At 39.6% G+C, this 26,407-nt stretch overlaps 2 protein-coding genes across 2 annotated transcripts; one reads left to right on the top strand and one right to left on the bottom strand.

Annotated features, from left to right (window-relative positions):
- Positions 1 to 284: 284 nt before the first annotated feature.
- dzank1 (double zinc ribbon and ankyrin repeat domains 1) lies at positions 285 to 18,086 on the bottom strand. The gene is made up of 21 exons (XM_051693710.1): positions 17,922 to 18,086; positions 16,592 to 16,716; positions 16,349 to 16,502; positions 16,137 to 16,254; positions 15,492 to 15,573; positions 14,011 to 14,114; positions 13,824 to 13,912; positions 13,582 to 13,699; positions 13,114 to 13,227; positions 12,927 to 13,019; positions 12,485 to 12,607; positions 12,007 to 12,162; positions 9,498 to 9,720; positions 9,310 to 9,413; positions 8,873 to 8,956; positions 8,668 to 8,758; positions 1,621 to 1,703; positions 1,444 to 1,527; positions 1,166 to 1,293; positions 1,000 to 1,074; positions 285 to 596 (listed from the first exon to the last, which is right to left on the bottom strand). Exons 2-21 carry the CDS (start codon positions 16,698 to 16,700, stop codon positions 425 to 427), a joined length of 2,304 nt encoding a protein of 767 aa, XP_051549670.1. The 5' UTR covers positions 16,701 to 16,716; positions 17,922 to 18,086; the 3' UTR covers positions 285 to 424.
- A 1,708-nt stretch (positions 18,087 to 19,794) lies between these two features.
- Positions 19,795 to 26,242, top strand: polr3f (polymerase (RNA) III (DNA directed) polypeptide F). Its single transcript, XM_051693768.1, has 9 exons — positions 19,795 to 20,017; positions 20,560 to 20,677; positions 20,759 to 20,826; positions 24,796 to 24,863; positions 24,943 to 25,055; positions 25,165 to 25,308; positions 25,431 to 25,538; positions 25,629 to 25,820; positions 25,911 to 26,242. Exons 1-9 carry the CDS (start codon positions 19,962 to 19,964, stop codon positions 25,986 to 25,988), a joined length of 945 nt encoding a protein of 314 aa, XP_051549728.1. The 5' UTR covers positions 19,795 to 19,961; the 3' UTR covers positions 25,989 to 26,242.
- The last annotated feature ends 165 nt before the right edge of the window (positions 26,243 to 26,407 follow it).

Here is a 26,407-nt window from a genome sequence, read left to right as displayed (position 1 = left end):
AAAAGGTGTTACATTTTGGTCTGTTTCTCATCCAAAACTGATTAAATCACTTCAGAAGACATGGATTTAACCACTGGAGTTGTATGGATTACTTTTATGCTGCCCTTATGTCCTTTTTCAAACTTGAAAGTGTTGTTCACTATTGACTTGCATTCTTTGGATATCCTCACAGCATATCTCCATTAAAATATTTTCATTTGTGTCCCACAAAAGAAAAAAAGTCATATGAGTTTGAGACTGCATAAGGGTGAGTAAATAATGAGACAATTATAATTTTTGGGTAAACTATTCCTTTAACAATGACCAGCAGGAAATCACACTCTTATTAAAAACAATTATTGAATCATACATTAACGATCATGGAATGAACAGAAATAACAACACGCTATGTGGTCATTGATAAATGTTTGATTGGATGTTGGTCTCATGAGAACGTATCCAGTCCTGGGGGGATCCTGGCCTTGGTGTGGTGCTGAAGGAGACCTTGCCCCATGTGAGCTGCCATCAGAGAGACCACAGAGTTGCTCCCTGTGGCCATGGCAATATCATATGCAGTCTGGCCGCTATTATTCTGCTTTCTGATACTTGCATTACACCTGCACACAGAGAACAACAAAATACTGCATTCTTTGGTAAAAATGTCAATGCATTAAAATCTTACAGACTGGTCCTTTTCTAAACCACATCTGCAAAAGATGTTGGGTGTTCATCCTCGATCATTTAAACCTTACTGTCAGGCTACTCTTTGGTTTTCTTTTTTTTTTTTTTTCTTCATTTCTGTCACTGAGGTTGGTCAAACAAACTTTCTTGATTATTTGTAACATGACCAATGGTGACTGATTAGTCAAAATATACCAAAATAAATGATGACAAGAGTAAATTACAACATTATCTTCATTTTTGGTTGGACTATATCTTTACCTGTAATCAAGATGGATCCATATTAATCTACAGTTTAAGACTTATAACTTAAACATGGTTAATATTTGTGAAGCTCACCCCAGCAATATCTCAGCACACTTCAGGCCTTCATCTCCCAGAGCTGCAGCTTCATGCAGTGCAGTGTTATACAACCTGTCACCATCAAAGACAATAAACAATATGCATTTAACTTAAACTACTTGAATATTACTGGACAAATCAAAAGAAGCTTTTTGAAACTCACGGTCCAGATGCCTGGTTAACATTGGCTTCTCTTTGCACCAGCACAGGAATAACATCATGATGGCCATTTAGCACTGCAGCGACCAAAGTTGGACGCCCATCACTGCCCAAACATGCTGGGTCAGCACCCTGCAGACACAACACTGACAGATTTCACATAAAAGCATCTGAAGTTGCTTGAAATTTATGAAGCTGTGATTAGCTGATTCCTATGCTGTGGCTTTGTTCTCATTTCTGGTGCTGGGTTTTGAAGTGCTGGGATTGGTTCTCTTGACTTACCTCGTCCAAAAGCTGCTGCACCACTTTGATTCGGCCCCACCCCTCAGGCCCAACCTCCTTTAAAAGTAGACTGTCTTTAGACTCCTAAGAAAGACATTAACAATTATGATGAAACAATCATCTTTCTTTGAATCAAGTCATTGAATGGAAATGCCAACATATTTGTTTGGTACTGACAGGCTTGTTTTCGGTTTTCGGTGTCCAGCTCTTTTTGTGTGTCTTTCTGTTTTCTGAGGATCCTGCTGTACCACTCTTACTCTCTGTCCACAGACCACATGACATATACACAAGGAATACAGCACACCATATAACAACACATACACAACAGAACACAATCTTATATACACTCACTTAACACTTTATTAGGAACACCTGTCCACTTATTCATGTGATTATCTAATCAGTCAATCGTGTGGCAGCAGTCCAATACATAAAATCATGCAGATACGGGTCAGGAGCTTCAGTTAATGTTCACATCAACCATCAGAATGGGAAAAAAATGTGATCTCAGTGATTTCAACTGTGGTATGACTGTTGGTGCCAGTCGGGCTGGTTTGAGTATTTCTGTAACTGCTGATCTACTGGGATTTTCACACACAACAGTCTCTAGAGTTTACTCAGAACGGTGCCAAAAGCAAAAAACATCCAGTGAGCGGCATTTATGCGGACGGAAATGCCTTGTTGATGAGAGAGGTCAATGGAGAATGGCCAGACTGGTTCGAGCTGACAGAAAGGATTTGGTAACTCAGATAACCACTATATACAATTGTAGTGAGCAGAATAGCATCTCAGAATGCACAACATGTCGAACCTTGAGGTGGATGGGCAACAACAGCAGAAGACCATGTCGGGCACTTTATTAGGATCGTAGTGTTCCTAATAAAGTGCTCAGTGAGTGAACACACAATTAAATAATATTTTCACACTTTTTTCGTAATATAGCATTATTCTGCTCGCAAGAGATATTTACCTTGATTTTTTTTCTTTAAACATCACTTGTCTCGTATTTCTCAAGCATGCTCTTCACTGACACAGTCATCGGTTAATAAATACACACATTTTTTTTTAAACTCTAGGGGTTGGGGCCTGGGTAGCTCAGCAAGTAAAGACACTAACTACCACCCCTGGAGTCACAAGTTCAAATCTAGGGTGTGCTGAGTGTCTCCTAAGCAACCAAATTGGCCTGGTTGCCAGGGAGGTTAGAGTCACATGGGGTAACCTCCTCGTGGTCGCTATAATGTGGGGTGCGTGGTGAGTTGTGCATGGACAGGGTTGGGAGGGTTACTTTTGAAATGTATTCCACTACAGATTACAGAATTCATGCTGTAAAATGTAATTTGTAACGTATTCCGTTAGATTACACAAGGTCAGTAACATATTCTAAATACTTTGGATTACTTCTTCAGCACTGGCATTTTTTCACTTGTTTTGACTATAAAAACACTGCCAATACAGTAAGACAAAATACACGTTAAAAATACATTCTCTGAAAAACCTAAATATCTTATGCAGTGTTGTTTCTAAAACAAGATAAATCGAATTGATTTTTTTTTTTAAGGATTTTTAGATATTTTTACAGCAAAACAATACAAAAATTATTATCAAGAATACGATTTTTGCCCTAATACCAAAGTTCTTACTAGAAAAAAAGAAATTATGATCCAACATGAATTTTCTTGATAAAAAATATGATCGTACCTGGTAACGTGCATGTAAAATGGCTAGAAATAGCATTTTAGCTTAGCGTAAAGCTGACAATTTACACAAGGTTTATTTCTATTTCTTCTGCTCCAAACTTCAAACTTACTTCTCTGTCTGCTCGTATGAATGTAACACAACATAAGAAAGTGTTTCACCGCTGTTCAAATGCACTTTGGATCGCATCATTTATATATATACATTTTTCCATCTGAAAGGACTAAATAGGATTGAGTCACTATGCCACTACGAGGATTTAGAGTGCATTGGAAATTGGGCATTCCAAATAAAAAAAAAATAAAAAAACTCTAGGGGTTTAATTTTTTGGTGTTGTGGAAATGACGTCACAGCTGTTGGACAGTCATAATTTGAGAAAAAAGTATAGAAATCAACATAGTATTTTGTATTTTTATAATGGATTTTAATAGTTTAATATTAAAAGTCTGGGTCAGGGACAAGGCTAAAACAGTCTAATCTCTACATAAAAGGCATTTAAAAAGTACCAAAAATAAATGAAGGTCTTTTGAAAAGTTTTAAATTCAGTTTTAATGAGACCCAGACATAACAAAAAGAAAAAAGTTTAAATCTACAAAAAAAAAAAAAAAAAAAAAAAAAAAAACCCAGGACATGAAATGGTAGAAATTATATATATGCTCATACAAAAATAAACTCAGCAAAAAAAGAAACATCCTCTCACTTTCAACTGCTTTTATTTTCAGCAAACTTAATGTGTAAATATTTGTATGAACATAAAAAGATTCAACAACAATGACATAAACTGAACAAGTTTCACAGACATGTGACTAACAGAAATGGAATAATGTGTCCCTGAACAAAGGAGTGGTCAAAATCAAAAGTAACAGTCAGTATCTGGTGTGGCAACCAGCTGCATTAAGTACTGCAGTGCATCTCCTCCTCATGGACTGCACCAGATTTGCCAGTTCTTGCTGTGAGATGTTACCCCACTCTTCCACCAAGGCACTTGCAAGTTTCCAGACATTTCTGGGGGGAATGGCCTTAGCCCTCACCCTCCGATCCAACAGGTCCCAGACGTGCTCAATGGGATAGAGATCCGGGCTCATCGCTGGCCATCGCAGAACACTGACATTCCTGTCTTGCAGGAAATCACGCACAGAACGAGCAGTATGGCTGGTGTGATTGTCATGCTGGAGGGTCATTTCAGGATGAGCCTGCAGGAAGGGTACCACATGAGGGAGGAGGATGTCTTCCCTGTAACGCACAGCGTTGAGATTGCCTGCAATGACAACAAGCTCAGTCCGATGATGTTGTGACACACCGCCCCAGACCATGACGGACCCTCCACCTCCAAATCAATCCTGCTCCAGAATACAGGCCTCGGTGTAACGCTCATTCCTTCGACGATAAACGCGAGTCCGACCATCACCCCTGGTGAGACAAAACCGCGACTCGTCAGTGAAGAGCACTTTTTGCCAGTCCTGTCTGGTCCAGTGAAGGTGGGTTTGTGCCCATAAGCGACGTTGTTGCCGGTGATGTCTGGTAAGGACCTGCCTTACAACAGGTCTACAAGCCCTCAGTCCAGCCTCTCCCAGCCTACTGCGGACAGTCTGAGCACTGATGGAGGGATTGTGCATTCCTGGTGTAACTCGGGCAGTTGTTGTTGCCATCCTGTACCTGTCCCGCAGGTGTGATATTCAGATGTACCAATCCTGTGCAGGTGTTGTTACACATGGTCTGCCACTGCGAGGATGATCAGCTGTCCATCCTGTCTCCCTGTAGCGCTGTCTTAGGCGTCTTACAGTATGGACATTGCAATTTATTGCCCTGGCCACATCTGCAGTCCTCATGCCTCCATGCAGCATGCCTAAGGCACGTTCACGCAGATGAGCAGGGACCCTGGGCATCTTTCTTTTGGTGTTTTTCAGAGTCAGTAGAAAGGTCTCTTTAGTGTCCTAAGTTTTTATAACTGTGACCTTAGTTGCCTACCGTCTGTAAGCTGTTAGTGTCTTAACGACCGTTCCACAGGTGCATGTTCATTAATTGTTTATGATTCATTGAACAAGCATGGAAAATATTGTTTAAACCTTTTACAATAAAGATCTGTAAAGTTATTTGGATTTTTACAAAATGATCTTTAAAATACAGTGTCCTGAAAAAGGGATGTTTATTATTAGTTTATCTTATTCTGCATAATAATTTATTAGCGTTCATACACTATATTGCCAAAAGTATTCGCTCACCCATCCAAATAATTGAATTCAGGTGTTCCAATCACTTCCATGGCCACAGGTGTATAAAATGAAGCACCTAGGCATGCAGACTGCTTCTACAAACATTTGTGAAAGAATGGGCCGCTCTCAGGAGCTCAGTGAATTCCAGCGTGGTACTGTGATAGGATGCCACCTGTGCAACAAGTCCAGTCGTGAAATTTTCTCGCTACTTAATATTCCACAGTCAACTGTCAGTGGTATTATAACAAAGTGGAAGCGATTGGGAATGACAGCAACTCAGCCACGAAGTGGTAGGCCACGTAAAATGACAGAGCGGGGTCAGCGGATGCTGAGGCGCATAGTGCACAGAGATCGCCAACTTTCTGCAGAGTCAATTGCTACAGACCTCCAAAGTTCATGTGGCCTTCAGATTAGCTCAAGAACAGTGCGTAGAGAGCTTCATGGAATGGGTTTCCATGGCCGAGCAGCTGCATCCAAGCCATACATCACCAAGTGCAATGCAAAGCGTCGGATGCAGTGGTGTAAAGCATGCCGCCACTAGACTCTAGAGCAGTGGAGACGCGTTCTCTGGAGTGACGAATCAAGCTTCTCCATCTAGCAATCCGATGGACGAGTCTGGGTTTGGCAGTTGCCAGGAGAACGGTACTTGTCTGACTGCATTGTGCCAACTGTGAAGTTTGGTGGAGGGGGATTATGGTGTGGGGTTGTTTTTCAGGAGCTGGGCTTGGCCCCTTAGTTCCAGTGAAAGGAACTCTGAATGCTTCAGCATACTAAGAGATTTTGGACAATTCCATGCTCCCAACTATGTGGGAACAGTTTGGGGATGGCCCCTTCCTGTTCCAACATGACTGCGCACCAGTGCACAAAGCAAGGTCCATAAAGACATGGATGAGCGAGTTTGGTGTGGAAGAACTTGACTGGCCTGCACAGAGTCCTGACCTCAACCCGATAGAGCACCTTTGGGATGAATTAGAGCGAAGACTGCGAGCCAGGCCTTCTCGTCCAACATCAGTGTCTGACCTCACAAATGCGCTTCTGGAAGAATGGTCAAAAATTCCCATAAACACTTGTGGAAAGCCTTCCCAGAAGAGTTGAAGCTGTTATAGCTGCAAAGGGTGGGCCAACGTCATATTAAACCCTATGGATTATGAATGGGATGTCACTTAAGTTCATATGTGTCTAAAGGCAGATGAGCGAATACGTTTGGCAATATAGTGTATATTACTACTGTTGGGCCTCATGTATTCAGATAGAAGACAGGCCTAACACAGTCGTAAAAACATAACTCAAGCCCCCACCTTCTAAGTCATAAATTTTACTGATAAAAATCATGCCAAAATCAAACAAAGGGAGTCCAAAACAGACTACAGATCCATGAAGCCTTGCTCACTAAAGGATCGAGCTCTCAACTCCTATTGGATGAGGCACACAACAGAACGTCCCTCAAACATGACATCATCAGGAGTTGAAATACCTCTAAAATGTTTCGTGAGTTGCTTCCAGCGACTTTGTTCACCGAATATAGACGTAGCTTTTTTTTTTGCTGCTCTTCGGTGCAACCTCGTGGCACAAGGAAGTAATGTCCGACTTGAAACTGTAGCCATACAATCTCCATCTCACTGGACGAGTTGAGATTACACTGTGTTCAACCAAACACTCTAACGGATCCGAAGGAGACCGCCGAGCAATTCGCATCTTCATCCGTTTGCCTACAGAAGTGAAGAGATTAAAGATTTCTCTTCCATCTTCAATCAAGTCAACATTTCTGAGTTCTCCGCCAGCCCGCCGAGAATCAACAGCCGTACCGCCCGCCGACAATTAACAGCCGTACCACCCGCCGACAGAGCGAGGAAACGGCCTCCCGTCATCACCCGAGCCTTAAGGAACCGGGTCAAAGTTAAAGGACGGAGGAAAACACATTCTACCTGTGTCTTCATGCGATACAAGTAAGAGGTTTACGTCTGGGCAGAGATAGAATATTATAGCGTGTTATTCTTGTGTTTCAAGGTTTTTGCTTGTACAGTTTACGGATCGCCATGTCCGCTCATTATTAATACTCAGGGTATTAATTATCACAAATTTGTTTTGCTGTATTGTGGTCCAACCAAATTGGATTGTGCAATTTCGCCATCGCGGGTGAGACAGAAACTGAGTTCATCCATTAAAGAGTCAAATAACGCAGGACTTTTACGAGCCCCGCTTGTAAAACTGCGTCTCTGAGTGATGAACGCAGCTGCTTTCTCTCCCGCTATCGCGAAATCAGCTTTAGGGCTGTCACTTAATCATCTCTCTCTCTCTCTCTCTCACTAACCACACGACACACACACACACACACACACACTGTCACACACACACCTTATGTGTTATAGGATTATTTTATTTCCATATCTAATCATATCACTGTTTAGTTTGTAGTTGTAAGTCGGAAGTTTATTGACTGCATTGTATTAATTATTAATTGATATTACTGCATAAATAAACTTTGTTTATATTACAAAGAGAAGTGTTTTGGTTTGTTTTGGTTTTGCATATGCCTGTGTCATGCTGACGGGATGTCAGTGCTCGGATTCAAACCTTCATTCATTGTTTTTTTTTCCCGAAAATCGATATTCTTCGGATGTCGATTTTCCTAAGAAAACAATCTAATATTGAGACTGTTTTAATATTTGGTTACTAATCCCTGATTCCAGGTTGGTGCCCCGTCAATGTTAATCCTTATTAATATTCTATTGATTTTTGATAATTGATAATTATCTTTGATGATTGTTGAATTTGAATGATCAATAAGCTAGTGTTAATTTTAATTAATGTTTCATCGATGTTAACAATTAACGATTATCTTTGATAATTGTTGATTTTAAAGGATTAAAAAAGCTAACATTGATTCTCATCAATGTTCTATTGATTTTAATAATTAGTAATTATCTTTGATAATTATTAATTATTGCTAATAACCAAACTTGCTCCTAAACATAGCACACTACATTTACTGGAGCCCCATATGAGGTTTTAATGAGTTAGATCCAATTAATTAATTTAAATATTAATTAATAACTACAGAAATAATTATTAATTATTTCTGATAGTAACACTGATCTAAACAACCGGTAAAGCACTACTATATAATACAATTAATATTAAAAATAATTGATTATTTAATGATTGAAATATTTATAAAAAGTATAATAATACATAGTTTTTATATGGTTACATTTCATAGTTTATAATTTTTTTTAATAATATTTAAAAAAATAATTAATATGAAATGAAAATGATGTATGAGAATGAATGTATGTGTGTGTGTGTGTGTGTGTACCTGGGCTGGCTGAATTTCTTCCCACTGTCACAGTACTGAGGTTCTGATTCTCTGATGCCACAGATTTGCTCTGCTGTCCTTTAGACGAGGACTGGAAACAGACATCACACACATGTGCACACTCACACAAACATTGAAAATCATTAATTACTCAAGAAACTCTCTTGAGACTCAGTGTATGAGCTCTTGGGGGTGTGTTTCATACCCTGGACGCCTCAGGTGAGGCAGCGATGAAATTGATGCGGAGGCTGACTTCATACCTGTCCTCCTGAATAACAGCAGAGATCATCTGGGGAGCAACAAACTAAATTAGAATCAATATTATGTACATTACACATAAAAAAATAACAATGCACACATCAATTTCAGAATATACAAATATAAGTTAATATATTGACAACTTATATTAATATGAGTTGTACCACACGTGAAAGAGTGTTTACAAGTGGGTGGGTGTTTATGTTTTATGAAGCAGATTTATTCTGATTCATTTTTCGGAATTAATAATCTCAAAAATATATTATATATCAACTAGGATATATCTAGGCTGAGGTTTCAAGGCACATCTATGCACACTTAGCTTTAATTGTGAATGTACTTTGTGTATTAACAGTGTTTTAATGTGGAAATGTCTGGTCTTACTCTGCCCAGACGAGGTTCTCCAATCAGAGCTCTGAATTCAGTGTTATTCTGAGTGTAACTGCGCAGATGAGCACAAATATGATCCAGCTGCTTCCTCCAGAACCCTGAAATCATACATATGCTCCCCAAATAAACACATCTGAAAAAGTCATGCATATTTATTTAAAGAAACATGTACATTAGTGTACCTCGGCCTGGGCTAATGGCAGTGAGGAGAGGCTTCCTGTCACTCATCTGCTCCTGTCTGCTAAGCTCCGCCTCCCTCTGCTGGCTTCGCTTTTTTAACTCAGTGCAGGAGGGGAAAAACAGACCCAATGTCTGCGTCTGTGCATCTGCACACATACGCAAACCTGCAGCTGGAGGCACAGTTGATGATTCACGTGCTGGCACTGCCTGCCAGGTGGCTGACGTCTATATATGAGAGACAGTACAATACAGTAAAGATATAGGCCTAGTATTCAAAATTAAGACAAAGCATATTTTGACAATTTCTGGTTGTCAAACTTTGATCATGTCCATAGTTCCCTATCTGTCACTCACTCGACGTTGTGTCAATGTAGTGACACTAGGGGTCACTCTTGGGAGCCCGAAACACCTCTGGTCTTTGATAAAAGGCCAATGAAAATTGCCGAGTGGTATTTATATGCAACCACTCATTCAAATTTTCTTTTCAGAGCCGAACGGTCATGCTCATTGAGCTGAATTCTCACGACTGTTCATTCACCTCTGCTGGATCTGATGGCGCATTTCAGCGGGGCACTGCAGAGAACGCCCCTGGGCGCTTCGGCAGAAAAAAGAGAGTATATTTTCTGAAAGAGAATATTTCTCTAAAAGAGTATATTTCTCTAAAAGAGCGGCACACACAGAACGTCTTTTTAAAGACACGTCTTTTTAAAGATGTCTTTCCGATTGTGTGTCATTCTTGGTTGCGATCGTTACCTCTCAACTTCAGATGGTCATGATTGCTGTCTTTCGTGTCTGGGCGTGACCCACATGGAGGCAGTGTTCGTGGATGGTTCATGTTCTCACTGCGAGAACATGACCATGGCAACGTTGCAGTCACGGCTTGCTTTCGTAAGAAATGGCGGAGCGGCCAGGGGCTATACAGCGATTCCCCTGGTGGATAAGGCGCTCGAGGTGCACCTATGCCCGCAGAGTGCCGACACCTAGCGCGGATGCCAAAAGCTCCCATCCAAGCCCTGTAGGTTCACGTCGTCCCTGACGGCTAAAGCCTACAGCACTGCTGGAAAAGCCGCCTCTGCCCTGCACGCCATGGCTCTCCTGCAGGTCTACCAAGCCAAGGCGCTAAAAGAACTGCACGAGGGTAATGCCGCCCCAGATTTGATGCAGGAACTGCGCTCGGCGACCGACCGCGCTCTCCAAGTGACAAAGGTCACGGCGCAGTCTCTTGGGTGGACGATGTCCACATTAGTGGTCCAGGAGCGCCACCTTTGGCTCAACCTAGTCGAGATGGGTGAGGCTGACAAGACACGGGCATAGATACGCTGGCACACAGCTGGCCTCCTGGCCTACGCAAATATGTTTTTCCCCCAGTGAGCCTACTTGCACAGACTCTGTGCAAGGTCATGGAGGACGAGGAGCAGGTCATCCTGGTAGCACCCTACTGGCCCACCCAGACGTGGTTCTCTGACGTGGCAGCCCCCCCCTGGCGAATTCCCCTGAGGAAGGACCTTCTTTCTCAGGGACGGGGCACCATCTGGCACCCACGACCAGACCTCTGGAATCTCCATGTCTGGCCCCTGGATGGGACGCGGAAGACCTTGGGAGGGACACCCGCCGACTAGACCTGGTGGCCCAGTCGGAGAATCCCCCTTCTTTTTTATGGAGTGGAAAAAAAGAAAGGGGAAAGAGGCCACGACTGGATTAGCCTGTCTCTATCTTTTGAGTAGTCGACTTGTCCCCAAAGGGCCGTTCGACACGCATAACTATGTTGGGGGAGGTTACGTGTCGGCCTGGTGCGCTGGCTACGAGGCACACAGTGGTCTGCCCGTCACACACTGTCAGTTCACGTAACACAGTTCAGCCAGTTGCGGCGTTTCGTATAGGGACCCCTAGTGTCACTACATCGACACAATGTCGAGTGAGTAACAGATAGGGAATGTCCTGGTTACTTGCGTAAACTTCATTCCCTGATGGAGGGAACGAGACGTTGTGTCCCTCCTGCCACAGTGCTGAACTACCCGCTGAAATGGCCGGACCTTGTCTCGGCTCCTCAGCATAAAACCTGAATGAGTGGTTGCGTACCAGCTCCTTTTATACCTGTATGTGCGGGGGAGTGGCATGCAAATACCACTCGCCAATTTTCATTGGCCTTTTATCAAAGACCAGAGGTGTTTTGGGCTCCCAAGAGTGACCCCTAGTGTCACTACATCGACACAACGTCTTGTTTCCTCCATCAGGGAATGGAGGTTACGCAAGTAACCAGGACATTACTGTAGTAAACTAAATCTGTGGTTAGATGATAAAACAAAAAATAAAAATAAAAACTACAGCATCATTTGGTAGCAGATGCCATTTGCTTATATATTTGGTTTCTAATGCAATAACAATCAGACATGTTTAAGTGTCCAGAAATGTCCAAATACGTTTGCTGCCACTGTATGTGCATGGATGAATGTTTCTTTGTACTAATACTGTAAGTTTTAAAATGAGTGCAAAATAGGCTGTGTACTGTACCTGTTCTGTTTCCTCTTTTTCCTGTCCTGGGCTGGTTTGTGAGGGCGTCCTGGGTGGACCGTCCAGAAAGACACCACAGCCCCCACAGTAATTAGCATATGGGTGGCTGCTCGCTCCACACTGAGAGCATGTCACAGTGCTGCTTTTGTGGCCAGGCTGCATGAATACCCACACAAACCAACACAAACTATATATATATATACACACTACCGGTCAAAAGTTTTGAAACACTTACTCATTCTTTATTATAATTTTTTTCACATTTTAGAACGCCGGTTCGAATCCCGTTCAGAGCGGGTTGAGCAGGACAGGTTACATAATGATCCTTTAAAAGAACCACAATATAACTTTGAACGGCAAACTAAAATGCCGAAAGCAAAAATTTATTTGCAGACCATATATAAGGATAAACTACTTGAGGAGCCATTTGAAATGATCTTTCTGGCCAAATTTGGGACTTAAATGTTTGGGTTCTCACCTTTGCCCCACACCAGTCACAGAATCGAGCATCTGACTGGTTGACTCGATTGCACTTCGAGCATGAGACCATTTTGCCCTCTGAGCTGGGTAGAGGTGCAGCTCGCTGTCCACTCAATACAGGCTGTGGAATGAGTACCATTATAACCACAGTACTGACCTACCACAACATCCTAATGGTTTTCATTAATGATGATATAATGATTTAGCAGACTTCTGATTGGCTACCCTCATGAAAAGACCAGTTTAGGCCAGTATGGAAATTCTCACCTTATGAATTTCCATTCTGGCCCAGGCATTTCTGATTAAGCTAGTTGACTGAGTACGTTTGGCTGGTTAAGCTAGTAAAGAAGCCTTTTGGACACCAGAATCCCAAACATATGCTGGTCTTTTCAGCAGGGCACATTGAGATTTGAGATTTTGCAAAAATGCAATGTGCTCACAGTGGTTTGCTGAAGCAGTCTGGATTCACAAGTGACACAATGATTGATGTTAGAGGGGTTTCCTGTCCCACATGACTGGCAAATGAGTTTATCCTGAGAGAGAACACATTACAGTATAAGCAGTACTTTTTTATTGAGTGTAATAGCATTTGTAGTTATCTCACTATAGAGAATTTGAAGCATTTACTTGCAGTCTCAGACTGGCCTGTGGCTGAAGTTGTTGAGCCAGTGGAGACTCACACACTACACACATGGCCGTGTTAAGAGGCACCATGGTTTTACAATGCACACAAAAGCCCATCTGCAGAAAAAGCCACAGCAAGTACATACATTACTGGGGAATGTTTAAAAATACACTGGTTTTCTGGGGGAGCTTGTTTACCTACAAGCTCAAGTCAAAGGGCCCAAGAACCCATATATTTGGCTAAAATCCCTTCTTCGATGTGAATCTAGGGATTTAATCACCCATTCATTATCCACTAGGCAAAAATCCTAACTGCGATCACTTAGAAATAAAATATCTCAAGTCTCCTCAACAAAATGCACGATTTGAGGTGTTATTCATCTCAGTTGCACAAATGGTGAAAGACGAATTAAAGCACAAATGTTTAAAGGTCTCTGTTTTGATATTGCGTAGTTACAGGATTTGTTGTACCTGTCCTCCTTCAGTAGGGGGTAGTCTTTGTCCAGGTATTGGGGGCACTGGCGCTCCACAGCGCAGACAGAATCTGGCAAAAGGGTCTGAGGGGCGATGACTCAGGCACTTTGAACATCTACAAAGAGACAGAGATTGACATATACTATATTTATACTAAGTGATGCTTATTACATTTTTGAAATACACATCTGCTTATGCATTTCAGACTCAAAACAGCTGTCTTTTTCTCTTTCTCTCACCTAAGGAAATCTGTTTCTTTCTGGATCCGAGACATATGAGTGCTCGTCAGGTTTTTGAAGGGGCTCTTCACAACATCTACGCTCTGGCTCTGGTGGTATAGAGAATGTTGTGTAAAACTCAAAAAAAAAAAAAAAAAAAACCACAACAAAAAAAACAGTGTGTGCTATTTGTGTTGTAGACCCTTACTTGTGTGATTTGCATTGACTGCCGTGTGGGTGATCTTGGGCCCAGACGTTGTGAGAGGAATCGAGGGCCTTTCAGAGGTCTGAGAGATTCACTGCTGGGAATATCTGACACACACAAAAAACATAAAGCCACATGAACTTTAAATGAAGTGTTCCTCGAGTCTCGAGTCTGAGCCCTAAAATTTAAATTGAGTGTGTTTACGTGCACAGCAATACGCTGATAACTATCAAAAATCAGCTTCAAGTAAACCTGTGTTTACATGAGATGTAAAATAATCTGATTATTCTCTGCTTTTGACATCAAAATGTAAAAAGGCATGCGCACAACACTTGCGCATACTGGATAAGCCGGTAACAACACCGGTTTACATGCAACACAAAATAGAAGGACTGGCCAAAAATATATGTGTGCCAATTGGTTTATGCTAAAACCGTTTATGACCTTACCCTGAAAAGGAACGTGACGCTGTTTAAGGCGTTTACATGACCTTACAAGTTGTTCGCTTATTAAGCATAATCGGTATAAAATCGTACATGTGAGCGCACTCAATGAGCGCATTTATATGCACAGCAATACGCTGAAAACGATCAAAAATCTGTTTATTCATGAAAACATAAGAAACCCACATTTACACGAGATTTGAAATAATCGGGTTATTTTCTGCTTTTGACTTCAAAACGTTTTGCTCACATTGGATAAGCTGGTAAGAACAAAGATGCAACACGAAATCGTTATAATAGGTAAAAATCTATGTATGGCAATTGGTTTTTGCTTAATCAGTGTATGACTTTATCGCGAAAAAGGAAAACCCTTTAAATTGTTTACATGACCACACACAATAAGTGCATAAACATACACACCAATATGCCGATAACTATCAAAAATCAGCTTATTGAAATAACCTGTTTTATGGATTTACATGCAAACCAGTAAACTGGCAACACAAGAAAACTGTGTTTACATGAGAATTGAAATCATCGGGTTATTCTCTGCTTTTGATGTCAAAACATAAATAGGCATGTACACATTGGATTAGCCGGTAAGAGTGCCGATGCAATGCAAAATCGAGGTAATAGGTACAAATCTATGCATGCCAACTGGTTTATGCTTAATCCGTTTATGAACTTACTGTGATAAAGGAAAACCCTTTAAGCCGTTTACATGACCACACACAAAAAGCGCGTAAACGTGCACATCAGTACGTAAATAACTACTAAAAATCAGCTTATAATTACCTATTTTATGGGTTTACATGCAATCCAATAAATTGGCAACACAAGAAAACTGTGTTTACGTGAGAATTGAAATAATCGTGTTACTCTCTGCTTTTGACATCAAAACATAAATACTGTAGGCATGCGTACAACATTTGTGCACACTGGATTAACCGGTAAGAAAGCCGATGCAACGCGAAATCGAGGTAATAGGTAAAAATACCTACTATGTGACATATACATATTGACAAAAACATAAAGGTATACCTAAATACTTAACAGTGGAATCACCAGCTCCATTTTCACTCCCCTTCAAATTCATAAATGGTGCAATGACATCATAAGAATCCTGTTGAATATAAAGTTACATTTCTATTATACACATGCTTATACACAATTTCCCTCTAGAAAGTATTTGGACAATAAAGGCACAATCAAATGTACTGTATAAACTGTATGTCATTGCATTATATAACAAAATATCAAACTAAGTAGCATTTCTTTTTTTTAAAAGATAGCACAAGCACACTTTTTATGCAAAATATTACACAACAAGTATTTTGTGAGGTTTTAAAATGATAAAACAATAATAATGACAAAATAATAATGATTGTTTTCATGATAATGTGCTGTTAAAAAAAGTGGAAAAGTATTAGAACACTTTCTAATTATCAAACCACATGTCAGTGGAACATGTCCATAGTTAATGTGATCACCATGAGACCAACTGGTTAAAATTAATTGCAAAAATGGCTCTAAAAAGTGAATTTGCCACTTGGTTTAATATTTAGATTTTTATACATTTTAAGTGTATTTCAAGTGTTGCTTAAGGGTCCGAATACTCCTCGAGGGCCACTCTATAAGCAAGGCCTTAAAGACAACATGATCAAGTAAAAAACAGAATGTGTTTACAGAATGTATGCCATTCGTTAAAGTGTCGTCATCATTATTCTTAGTCAGATCTTGCTCATTTGATGGAACAGGCTCCACTATAAAAACCTTGGTAACAACTGCACTCTGTCGTCCATCACTGCAATACAAGATAATGAGGTTATTGCTATAGGACTCCTTATTTGGTACAATTAGTGTTCTAATTTGTAGCTATACAAATGTACTGTTCATACCTGGTGATAGCCATAGCTCTCACAGACACCTTTCCCACAGGTAACCGAATAGGCTCAGTGTACTTCAGAGTACTGCTGTCTCCAAAGCCTGGTCTCTTCAGGATCTCTGGTTTACTGCCATTCAGTGTGTACAGTATACTTACATCAGAGGACTCTGGAATATAAGCAATTGTTTAATCAAGATATAAAGTCCAACTCATGATTCAGATCTCAGGGGCAATCTTGTCTTAAAACCACACTCACCTGATTTGATCTCAACTGGCGTGCAGGAGTCTATCTCATGCTTGGCTTTACCAGGAGGTGGAATGCGAACAGGAATTATTAGTGGTGCTGCCACTGAACCTGCAGTCATGTTTGTACTCTTGAATCTAGTGAGTGCAAAATAGATAACAGAGAACATTAGTGGAACCAGAACTACAGTATATAGTTGCTTCTACTAATGAATCGTGTTGTTTAATGGATGCGTAAAAATTAGGCGTGCTCAATCGACAGTGGCATAATGTTGATACCACAAAAATTAATTTCAGCTCATCCCTCCTTTTCTTTTTCTTTTTTTCTTTTCTCCCCCCAATTCCCAATGTGCTCTAAGTCCTCATGGTGGTGTAGTGACTCGCCTCAATCCAGGTGGCAGAGGACAAATCTCAGTTGCCTCCGCACCTGAGACCATCAATCCGCACATCTTATCACGTGGCTTGTTGAGTACGTTACCGCAAAGACCTAGCACCTGTGGAGGCTTCACGCTATTCTCCGCGGCATCCACGCACAACTCACCATGCGCCCCACCGAGAGTGAACCACATTATGGCGACCATGAGGAGGTTACCCCATGTGACTCTACCCTCCCTAGCAACTGGGCCAATTTGGTTGCTTAGGAGACCTGGCTGGAGTCACTCAGCATGCCCTGGATTCGAACTCGCGACTCCAGGAGTGGTAGTCAGCATATTTACTCGCTGAGCTACCCAGGCCCTGTCCCTCATTTTCTTAAAAAAACCCACTAAAGTCTTGTTTACAGTGAGACACTTATAATGGAAGTGAATGGGGCCAGATGATAAACATTAAAATACTCACTGTTTCAAAAGTATAGTCACAAGACATAAACAATATTAGTGTTAACATGATTTTAGTGTGATAAAATCACTTACTAACCTTTTCTGTTTTTTTAGTTTGTTTACACAACTTTACAGCTCAAATAATACATGAGTTTTTAGAGAAAAATTCATGTGTGCTTTTATAAAATTATAAACTTCACATTTCTGCCTTTAAACCCTCCAAAAATTGGCCCCATTCACTTCCATTGTAAGTGCCTCACTGTTACTTTGACTTTTGCTTCTACTTCTCTTTTTCTTTTCTTTTCTTTTTTTTTTTTTTTTTTAAAGAAAAGGCGGGACGAGTCGAAATAATTTTTTTGTGGTAATCAACTTTATGCCACAAATGCTGTCGATTGAGCTTAACTAGTATTGAACCCGCAATGTTTCTTTAAAAACAAGCAGTTCGGCTTTGACGAATATATAAAACATACATGAAGGTTAAAAATGAACCATATCAATATATGAAAGCAGATGATTCTATAGTACCTGCAAGACGATGGCTGTTTCCAACAACGATGCAATAATGATACACTCAACAGACAGCTGGACGTGCTATTGATGCGTCACGTATCCCATAGCAACCACAAATTAATGAGTTGTGCGCATGTGCATGAAACCTGTGTAGAATGTATTTATAAGAATATCCAATAAAATAGAATTATTGTCTTTACGAGTTAGTGCAAAATACGCAATATGTTGGCATGTATATGAAGATGTTTTTGTATATATTTTCAGGGAAATAAACACTAACACTATAGTACCACGCAGGGATAATTAAGTGGCAGAAAGTTTCAATAATCGGTAAAATAAATATAAATTGACTAAGATGACAACGTAAGTATATATGCGTTATTTATTAGTCACAACCCGCCCTTTGTACAAAGGGGCCTCCGTTTGTTCCTGGGAGGCAGCACATGCCCTAACCCCGCCCCAACCCTAATCCTAACCATATTAACCCTGATTACTCTGCAAGGAACAACTAGAGGCACCTTACTCTCATCGCGCACAAACCCTACCATTTTCTCACAGGCATAATCTGGGACTTCCACACATGTAAACCGGTGTCATGGTAAATCGAGTCTCCATGGGAAATGGGGTAAATGCTTCAAAACAGGACTATATTAAACGAACAAATATTATCCCTTCTAATTTGCTGCTTTTGTTGAAATCTTGCAAACTATATTGCAACATAATTTGGTATATCCCTCAACCATCTATACAAGGTGTTAGTATTTCATATATTAAATGTATTAATCCATTTTTGAGAAATTACATTATTACTAATAATAGTTCAATTATTAAAGCGAATGTTAATTTTCAGAAGGTATGGACAGTGTCAACAAATTTCTATTTTCTAATAAAGTAAAAGAAGTCCATTTAAAAATCATTCCTCATTACTACCCTTGTAATAAATATTTAAGTAATTTATCCGAAATATTTCCCCACTGTGTTCCTTTTGCCAAGAGGAGGAAGACTCTATCTCTTACCTATTTTATTTCTGTTATTACACTAAACATTTTTGGCTACAATTATCAGCATCTTTATTTTTTGTGTTTTACCAGTTTAGTAACATTTCTATCAATAGGGTTCTTTTCCATTGTGACGATTCTGGCAGTAGGGAGTTAGATGATGTCTTAAACTTTGTTTGTATGATGGGTAAATACCACATTCACAAAACAAGATTCCTTAAATTTAAACCTAACTGTAAAGTATTTGCTTTAGATTTACGTCTACTATCATCGCTTCAAAAAATCTCCTCCAATAAAAAGCTTTAAAAACTGCATTATTGAACAATTTTTAAACAAACTGTAAAGTTGTTTCTCTCTCTGCATCCCCCACTTGTTCTCTGTAATGTTGTATTGTTGTTGGAATTTAAGTCTTGCAAAAAAAAAAAAAAAAAAAGAGTCCTGATGGGGTAACCGTTTTTAATGCCTGAGCAAAAACCTATCATGTTATTGTGATAGCATGTTATTGAAGTCTAGGATAACTGTAAAACCCAAACATTGACACATCTTAAATTTCACAATCTATATTTTTAGTTACATACTATTATGTGTAACCTATGGTTTAAAAGTCATTAAATGTCTTATTTACAAAGTTATATCGACATACATCATAAAACGATTTGAAAGGATTTCTACTCAGGCAGTGAATATAGTACCCATTAATAAGCCCCTCAGCCAATGGAATTGCTGTGACGTCAGAGGGGGACTCGATTTTTTTTATTTGTATTTTTTTTTATTGCTTAATGAACAACAGTGACACAATAGACAAAACAAAACAATAGTTATAACCAGACATACATAGGGGATATAGTACAATACTTTACATACAACTATACATATTCTTACAAAAAAGAAGAGGACTCGATTTTCACGACACCGGAAGTCTCTGTCGGTCGTAGGACCCCTGAGTGCATGCTGTAATGTTGACAGTACGTCGCACATAACTGTAAATGGATCGTTAAATGAATCAATTTCGTCTACATATTCCGAATTTTGTCAAATCTTTCCTTTCACATGAACCATGACAGAAGTTAAAGTCAAGAAAGAGTCAACGGATCCTGTAGATATTGAGAATAGGTGAGTTCAGCACACTTTTAGCCCATAATATTTAAAATGTGGGTACTTTTGGCCATGTTGTGGACTTTTAGAAAATAAACTAAAACACTTTTTTCACACTCTCACTAGTTTATGTAATTTGACCACTAAAAATTTCCAACAGATTTTATTCATGCATCACACGAAATGGTTGGATTAATTCATTCTTTGTTTAGAAATTATTCTTTTTTTTTTTTTTTTTTTTTTTTTACAATTTAATAATTATACTTTTATGATGGGTTTTCATATTTTTAGATATCAAAAGTCTGGTTTTCAGACAAGGGCAAAACAATAAATCCATGCTGTAAAGTCATTTGGAAAAGCAGCTAAACAACTGAAGGCATGTTAAAAAGTTTCTAAGACAATTTTAATGTGACCTTCATACATATAAAAAAAATAAATACAAATAAAATAAATAAATTGATCTGTGGTAATAAAAATCCTTTACATAGCCAAAGAAACTTTTATCACTTTAATGTTGAATGGCTATGACTTATTGACCTTTATCTTGGTTTTCCCTGAAGGATAAAAGAGCTTTGCCAGCAGTTTCCGCATGGGATCACCGACCAGGTCATTCAGAATGACATGCCTCACGTGGAGGCGCAGCAGCGAGCCATGGCCATCAACAGACTGCTGTCTGTGGTGAGATATTTAGCTGCTGGTGATAGTGCATGATGGCTCTGTTCTCTATACTCATGTCAAATTCTGCTTTTATGTTCTCAGGGTCAGTTAGACCTGCTTCGAAACAGCAGTGGCCTTTTATACAGGCTTAAGGATCTGCAATCTGCAAGGTAAGGACAGTTAGTCACTATATGTGAAAGTATACTAACACAAAAATTAAACTTCTGTCATCATTTACTCACCCTGATCTCAAACCTATATGACTTTTTACAGTAGAATTATAGTGAATGGGGATGTGTGATGTCAAGCTCCAAAAATGACAAAAAGTGCTTTAAAGTACCATACCATACTTTGTCTTCTGAAGTTGTCTTTGTGTGAGGAATGAAATGATTTGCGGAAAATTTTTATTTAAAGTGATAGTTCGCCAAAAATGAACATTCTCATTATTTACTCACCCACATACCATCTAAGATGTGTATGACTTTCCACCTTCTGCAGTACACAGAGATTTTTAGAAGAATATCTCAGCTCTGTTGGTCCATACAATGCAAGTGAATGGTGACCAGAACTTTGAAGCTAACAAAACAGATAAAGTCAGCATAAACATAATCCATATGACTCCAGTGGTTTAATCAATACAGTGCATCCGGAAAGTATTCACAGCGCTTCACCGTTTCCACATTTTGTTATGTTACAGCCTTATTCCAAAATGGATTAAATTCATTATTTTCCTCAAACTTCTACAAACAATACCCCATAATGACAACGTGAAAGAAGTTTGTTTGAAATCTTTGCAAATTTATTAAAAATAAAAAACGAAAAAATCACATGTACATAAGTATTCACAGCCTTTGCCATGACACTCAAAATTGAGCTCAAGTGCATCCTGTTTCCACTGATCATCCTTGAGATGTTTCTACAACTTGATTGGAGTCCACCTGTGGTAAATTCAGTTGATTGGACATGATTTGGAAAGGCACACACCTGTCTATATAAGGTCCCACAGTTAACAGTGCATGTCAGAGCTCAAACCAAGCCAAGAAGTCCAAGCAATTGTCTGTAGACCTCCGAGACAGGATTGTATCGAGGCACAGATCTGGGGAAGGGTACAGAAAAATTTCTGCAGCATTGAAGGTCCCAATGAGCACAGTGGCCTCCATCATCCGTAAATGGAAGAAGTTTGGAACCACCAGGACTCTTCCTAGAGCTGGCTGCCTGGCCAAACTGAGTGGTCGGGGGAGAAAGGCCTTAGTCAGGGAGGTGACCAAGAACTCGATGGTCACTCTGACAGAGCTCCGGTGTTTCACTGTGGAGAGAGGTGGACCTTCCAGAAGAACAACCATCTCTGCAGCACTCCACCAATCAGGCCTGTATGGTAGAGTGGCCAGACGGAAGCCACTCCTCAGTAAAAGGCACATGACAGCCCGCCTGGTGTTTGCCAAAAGGCACCTGAAGGACTCTCAGACCATGAGAAACAAAGATTGAACTCTTTGGCCTGAATGGCAAGCGTCATGTCTGGAGGAAACCAGGCACCGCTCATCACCTGGCCAATACCATCCCTACAGTGAAGCATGGTGGTGGCAGCATCATGCTGTGGGGATGTTTTTCAGCGGCAGGAACTGGGAGACTAGTCAGGATTGAGGGAAAGATGAATGCAACAATGTACAGAGACATCCTTGATGAAAACCTGCTCCAGAGCACTCTGGACCTCAGACTGGGGCGAAGGTTCATCTTCTAACAGGACAACGACCCTAAGCACACAGCCAAGATAATAAAGGAGTGGCTGTGGGACAACTCTGTGAATGTCCTTGAGTGGCCCAGCCAGAGCCCAGACTTGAACCTGATTGAACATCTCTGGAGAGATCTGAAAATGGCTGTGGACCAATGCTCCCCATCCAACCTGATGGAGCTTGAGAGGTCCTGCAAAGAAGAATGGGAGAAACTGCCCAAAAATAGGTGTGCCAAGCTTGTAGCATCATACTCAAAAAGACTTGAGGCTGTAATTGGTGCCAAAGGTGCGTCAACAAAGTATTGAGCAAAGGCTGTGAATACTTATGTACATGTGATTTTTTTTATTTTATTTATTTATTTTTTAATAAATTTGCAAAGATTTCAAACAAACTACTTTCACATTGATTATGGGGTATTGTTTGTAGAATTTTGAGGAAAATAATGAATTTAATCAATTTTGGAATAAGGCTGTAACATAACAAAATGTGGAAAAAGTGAAACGCTGTGAATACTTTCCGGATGCACTGTATCTTCTGAAGCGATACAGTTGGTTTTTGGTGAGAACGGACCAAAAAATTATTTCACTGTACATCTTGACAGTTGTCTCCTTGGCGATCATTATTTCAAGCTCGATTACGCTTCCTTTTGCGCCATCTAGTGCTCTGTGCATGCATCAAGCACTAGGAAGTGTGATTGTTCTTGAAATCATGATCGTGCCTAGAGACTGCAAAGACAAGATGTACAGTGAGAAAGGAATTACATTTCGGTCTGTTTTCACCCACACTTATATCGCATTTGAAGATATACAGTATATTTAACCACTAGAGTCATTTGGATTACTTTTATGCTGCCTTTATTTACTTTCTGGAGCTTCAAAGTTTTGGTCACCATTCATTTGCATTTTATGGACCTACAGAGCTGAAATATTCTTCTAAAAATCTTAATTTGTGTTCAGCAGAAGAAAGAAAGTCATACACATCTGGGATGGCATGAGGGTGAGTAAATTATGAGAGAATTTTCATTTTTGGATGAACTGGATAATTTTTAAGAGGTTTGGATAAGAGGTTTGGATAATTTTTGCACTGAAACATCAGCTCCACATATATCAATTAAGTTACATCAACATATTTTTTTCCTTTTGGTTTAGCTCATTAATTCTTTGTCAGGAAAGTCATTTCAACATAATGGAATAAAGTTTATTTTTGAATTATCCAGTTGAGTAGCCTCAAAGTAATTTTATATGTGTCCCTCACACGATTAATTTCCTCAGTTTTACATAATATTTTTGTGTCCCATTAAGGGTTTATGTTGTAAGCTTATGCTAGTTAGCTAACTTTTAGCTAGCAATAGCATACATTAACATGCTAAATGCTAAGTAATAATTGCTTCTTGAGTAAAGCAACATACAGCATGTTGTTTGTGTAGCTGTCCTCAAGCTAAGTAAAAGCTTCAGTCTTCACGACAGAATCAGTTCCAAGTCCCAAAAGAACAAAATGAAACACTATTAAGTACCCCCTTTTTCTCATCTCGCTTAAAAATGCATAAAATAACACTTATTATATAACACTTATGACCTTATTCACAGCAGCGGCATCTTTGATTTTTGACAGGAATGACAACGAGGCTGTGAGGGACAGACGTACAGTCTCTTCAATGGGTTGTACTGTTGTTTAAAGTGTTTTTGGTTTGTTCTGCAGACAAAACATTGAAAAAATATATTTCCAAGAACATTCAGTAGACAAACTCCAGACAACACGAGTTGTGGAAAATCAGATGTGATCTAGGAGCTTTTTACAGCTTTATACTGTTCACAGCCTCGTTGTCATTCCCATGAAAAATCAAAGTTGGCGCTACTGTGAATAAGGTTTATTTCAACAATTTTACTAGAGCTGTCAAAATCAACGCATTAATTTTTGCTGGTTTATGCTTTATTAACGTCGAATGCATTAAACGCGATTAAGAAAGGCTTTGTTTGGCAAATCTTAATAAAGCAGTATTGTAATATATTGTTTTGTTTTCTTTTCTAAGAAGGAAATGAGTACATTTTTACCAGAAAAATATATATATACAGTATAGTGAGAGTAAAATTTCATCACTTTTAAAGACTGCGATTTAATCGTGATTGACTACAAAAAAAAAAAAAAATTGACTGACAGCACTCATTTTTACTCATCAAATCCCCTTGCCCATGTTGTTGAACATACTTGATTGATTCATTTTTTTAGAAAATCACATTAATCATAAGTAAACAAGATTTGAAGAGAAACACAATTTATTGTGTAGATCACAAATAATATGATTTAGTAATTCGGACAACCTGCTTTTTCCTGTTTTTTCAGTGTGGGTGAGCTATTTTTTTAACACTGAATTTGCACGTGTTTTCTAACAAATGTTTTGTTTGTTAATAGTAAAGTAAAGGGCTCTGATAACCAAGAAAAACTAGTTTACCAGATCATAGAAGATGCTGGAAATAAAGGTAAAGTGAAACTTCCTTGCTTGCAATATTGACTAATTAAAGAAGCCTTATCGTTGACCGTCTTTTTTGCTTCCTTAAGGAATCTGGAGCAGAGATATTAGATATAAGAGTAACCTCCCTCTGACAGAAATCAATAAAATCCTCAAGAACCTTGAGAGTAAGAAACTCATCAAAGCAGTGAAGTCGGTTGCGGTGAGTTGATCTCCAAAGACAGGATAAAGCAATAAGGCACATCAACTTTTTAAAACAAAAGCAGCCATTTACCTTTGGCTCAATCATGCTGCAACTCTTTATCATCTAGGCCTCTAAGAAGAAGGTTTACATGCTGTATAACCTGCAACCTGATCGCTCTGTGACAGGAGGAGCATGGTATAGCGATCAGGATTTTGAGTCTGAGTTTGTGGAGGTTCTGAACCAGCAGTGCTTTAAATTCCTACAGAGTAAGGTGAGATGTTTCATGTTATTTATTCTTACTCCTCTTGAGGTCTTTGATCTTGAAAGTGTATGTATTACTTTGTTGTTTTTGATTGTCTGAATTTTGATGCCACTCCACTGGGTTTTTTTTAGGCAGAAGCAGCGAAAGACAGTAAGCAGAGTCCTATGGTGCAGAGAAATGGCTCATTAGCCACCTCTCATGAAGTCTGGAAGTACATATGTGAGCTCGGCATCAGCAAAGTGAGTGCATTGAATGTTTATAGGTTTAATATCAGTTGATAGCAGGTCTGCTATGTTGTTGTACTGATCACACCATGAGGATGTCTGTAGGTGGATCTATCCATGGAGGACATCGAGACCATCTTAAACACACTGATCTTTGATGGGAAGGTGGAGATGACCATAATTGCTGCTAAAGAAGGGACTGTGGGAAGTGTAGATGGACAGATGAAGCTCTACAGGGGAGTGAACCCCATCATCCAGCCCACGGGCCTGGTCAAAACGCCATGTGGACTCTGCCCGGTAAATGAACCCAATACAGAGCTGCAACCCAACTCATGATATAACTTCCATTATGGTATAATGTGCTTACCATGGCCCTCTATCCCTTAGGTGTTTGATGACTGTCATGAAGGCGGTGAGATCTCTCCATCTAACTGTGTTTACATGGCGGAGTGGCTGGACTTCTGACCAGCCGAATGAATGTCTTTGTTTTTTCATGCAACGATTTGATGCAACTTAAGATATCTTTTTTTTTTTTATAATGAACATTGATAGCTTTAATGATGAAGCTGAACTACATCAACTGAACAGGAGGCAGCATCCAAATGATCTTGTTTTTTAGGTTATTCTTATTGCTTCTCCTCACCTCCGGATTATTTCCATTGATATATCTTGACATCTAGCCACAAATAAAGGTTTTCATTTTTGTTGAGAGGTCTATAGATTTTGTGACTCTTTGTGAGTATGGTGTTTGTCCCTTGTCTCCTTGTTTTGCAGATTCATAATTGAGTGTTTCTTTAACTTTGGGCACTTTGGATTTCTAGAAAATGAAGCCTTTTTTAAACCTTTTCCACACTCTCAATAATATGTATTTTAATTTGTCTAAA

The sequence above is a fragment of the Myxocyprinus asiaticus genome, chromosome 49 (assembly GCF_019703515.2).
Source record: "Myxocyprinus asiaticus isolate MX2 ecotype Aquarium Trade chromosome 49, UBuf_Myxa_2, whole genome shotgun sequence".
Taxonomy (NCBI): Eukaryota; Metazoa; Chordata; class Actinopteri; order Cypriniformes; family Catostomidae; genus Myxocyprinus; species Myxocyprinus asiaticus.
Note: the sequence above shows the minus strand (reverse complement) of the source record. Positions and strands in the feature narration are given on the sequence as shown.

Excerpts from the sequence above, each read along its gene's own strand:
- dzank1 (XM_051693710.1), bottom strand. The coding sequence starts at position 16,700 with ATGACTGCAGGTTCAGTGGCAGCACCACTAATAATTCCTGTTCGCATT. Across the intron at positions 14,115-15,491 it reads TTCCACTGTTAAGTATTTAG|ATATTCCCAGCAGTGAATCT; the intron begins GTATACCTTTAT and ends TGTGTGTGTCAG. Across the intron at positions 8,957-9,309 it reads GAGAACCTCGTCTGGGCAGA|ATGATCTCTGCTGTTATTCA; the intron begins GTAAGACCAGAC and ends GTTGCTCCCCAG.
- polr3f (XM_051693768.1), top strand. The coding sequence starts at position 19,962 with ATGACAGAAGTTAAAGTCAAGAAAGAGTCAACGGATCCTGTAGATATT. Across the intron at positions 20,678-20,758 it reads TCAACAGACTGCTGTCTGTG|GGTCAGTTAGACCTGCTTCG; the intron begins GTGAGATATTTA and ends TTATGTTCTCAG. Across the intron at positions 25,309-25,430 it reads TTAAATTCCTACAGAGTAAG|GCAGAAGCAGCGAAAGACAG; the intron begins GTGAGATGTTTC and ends GGTTTTTTTTAG.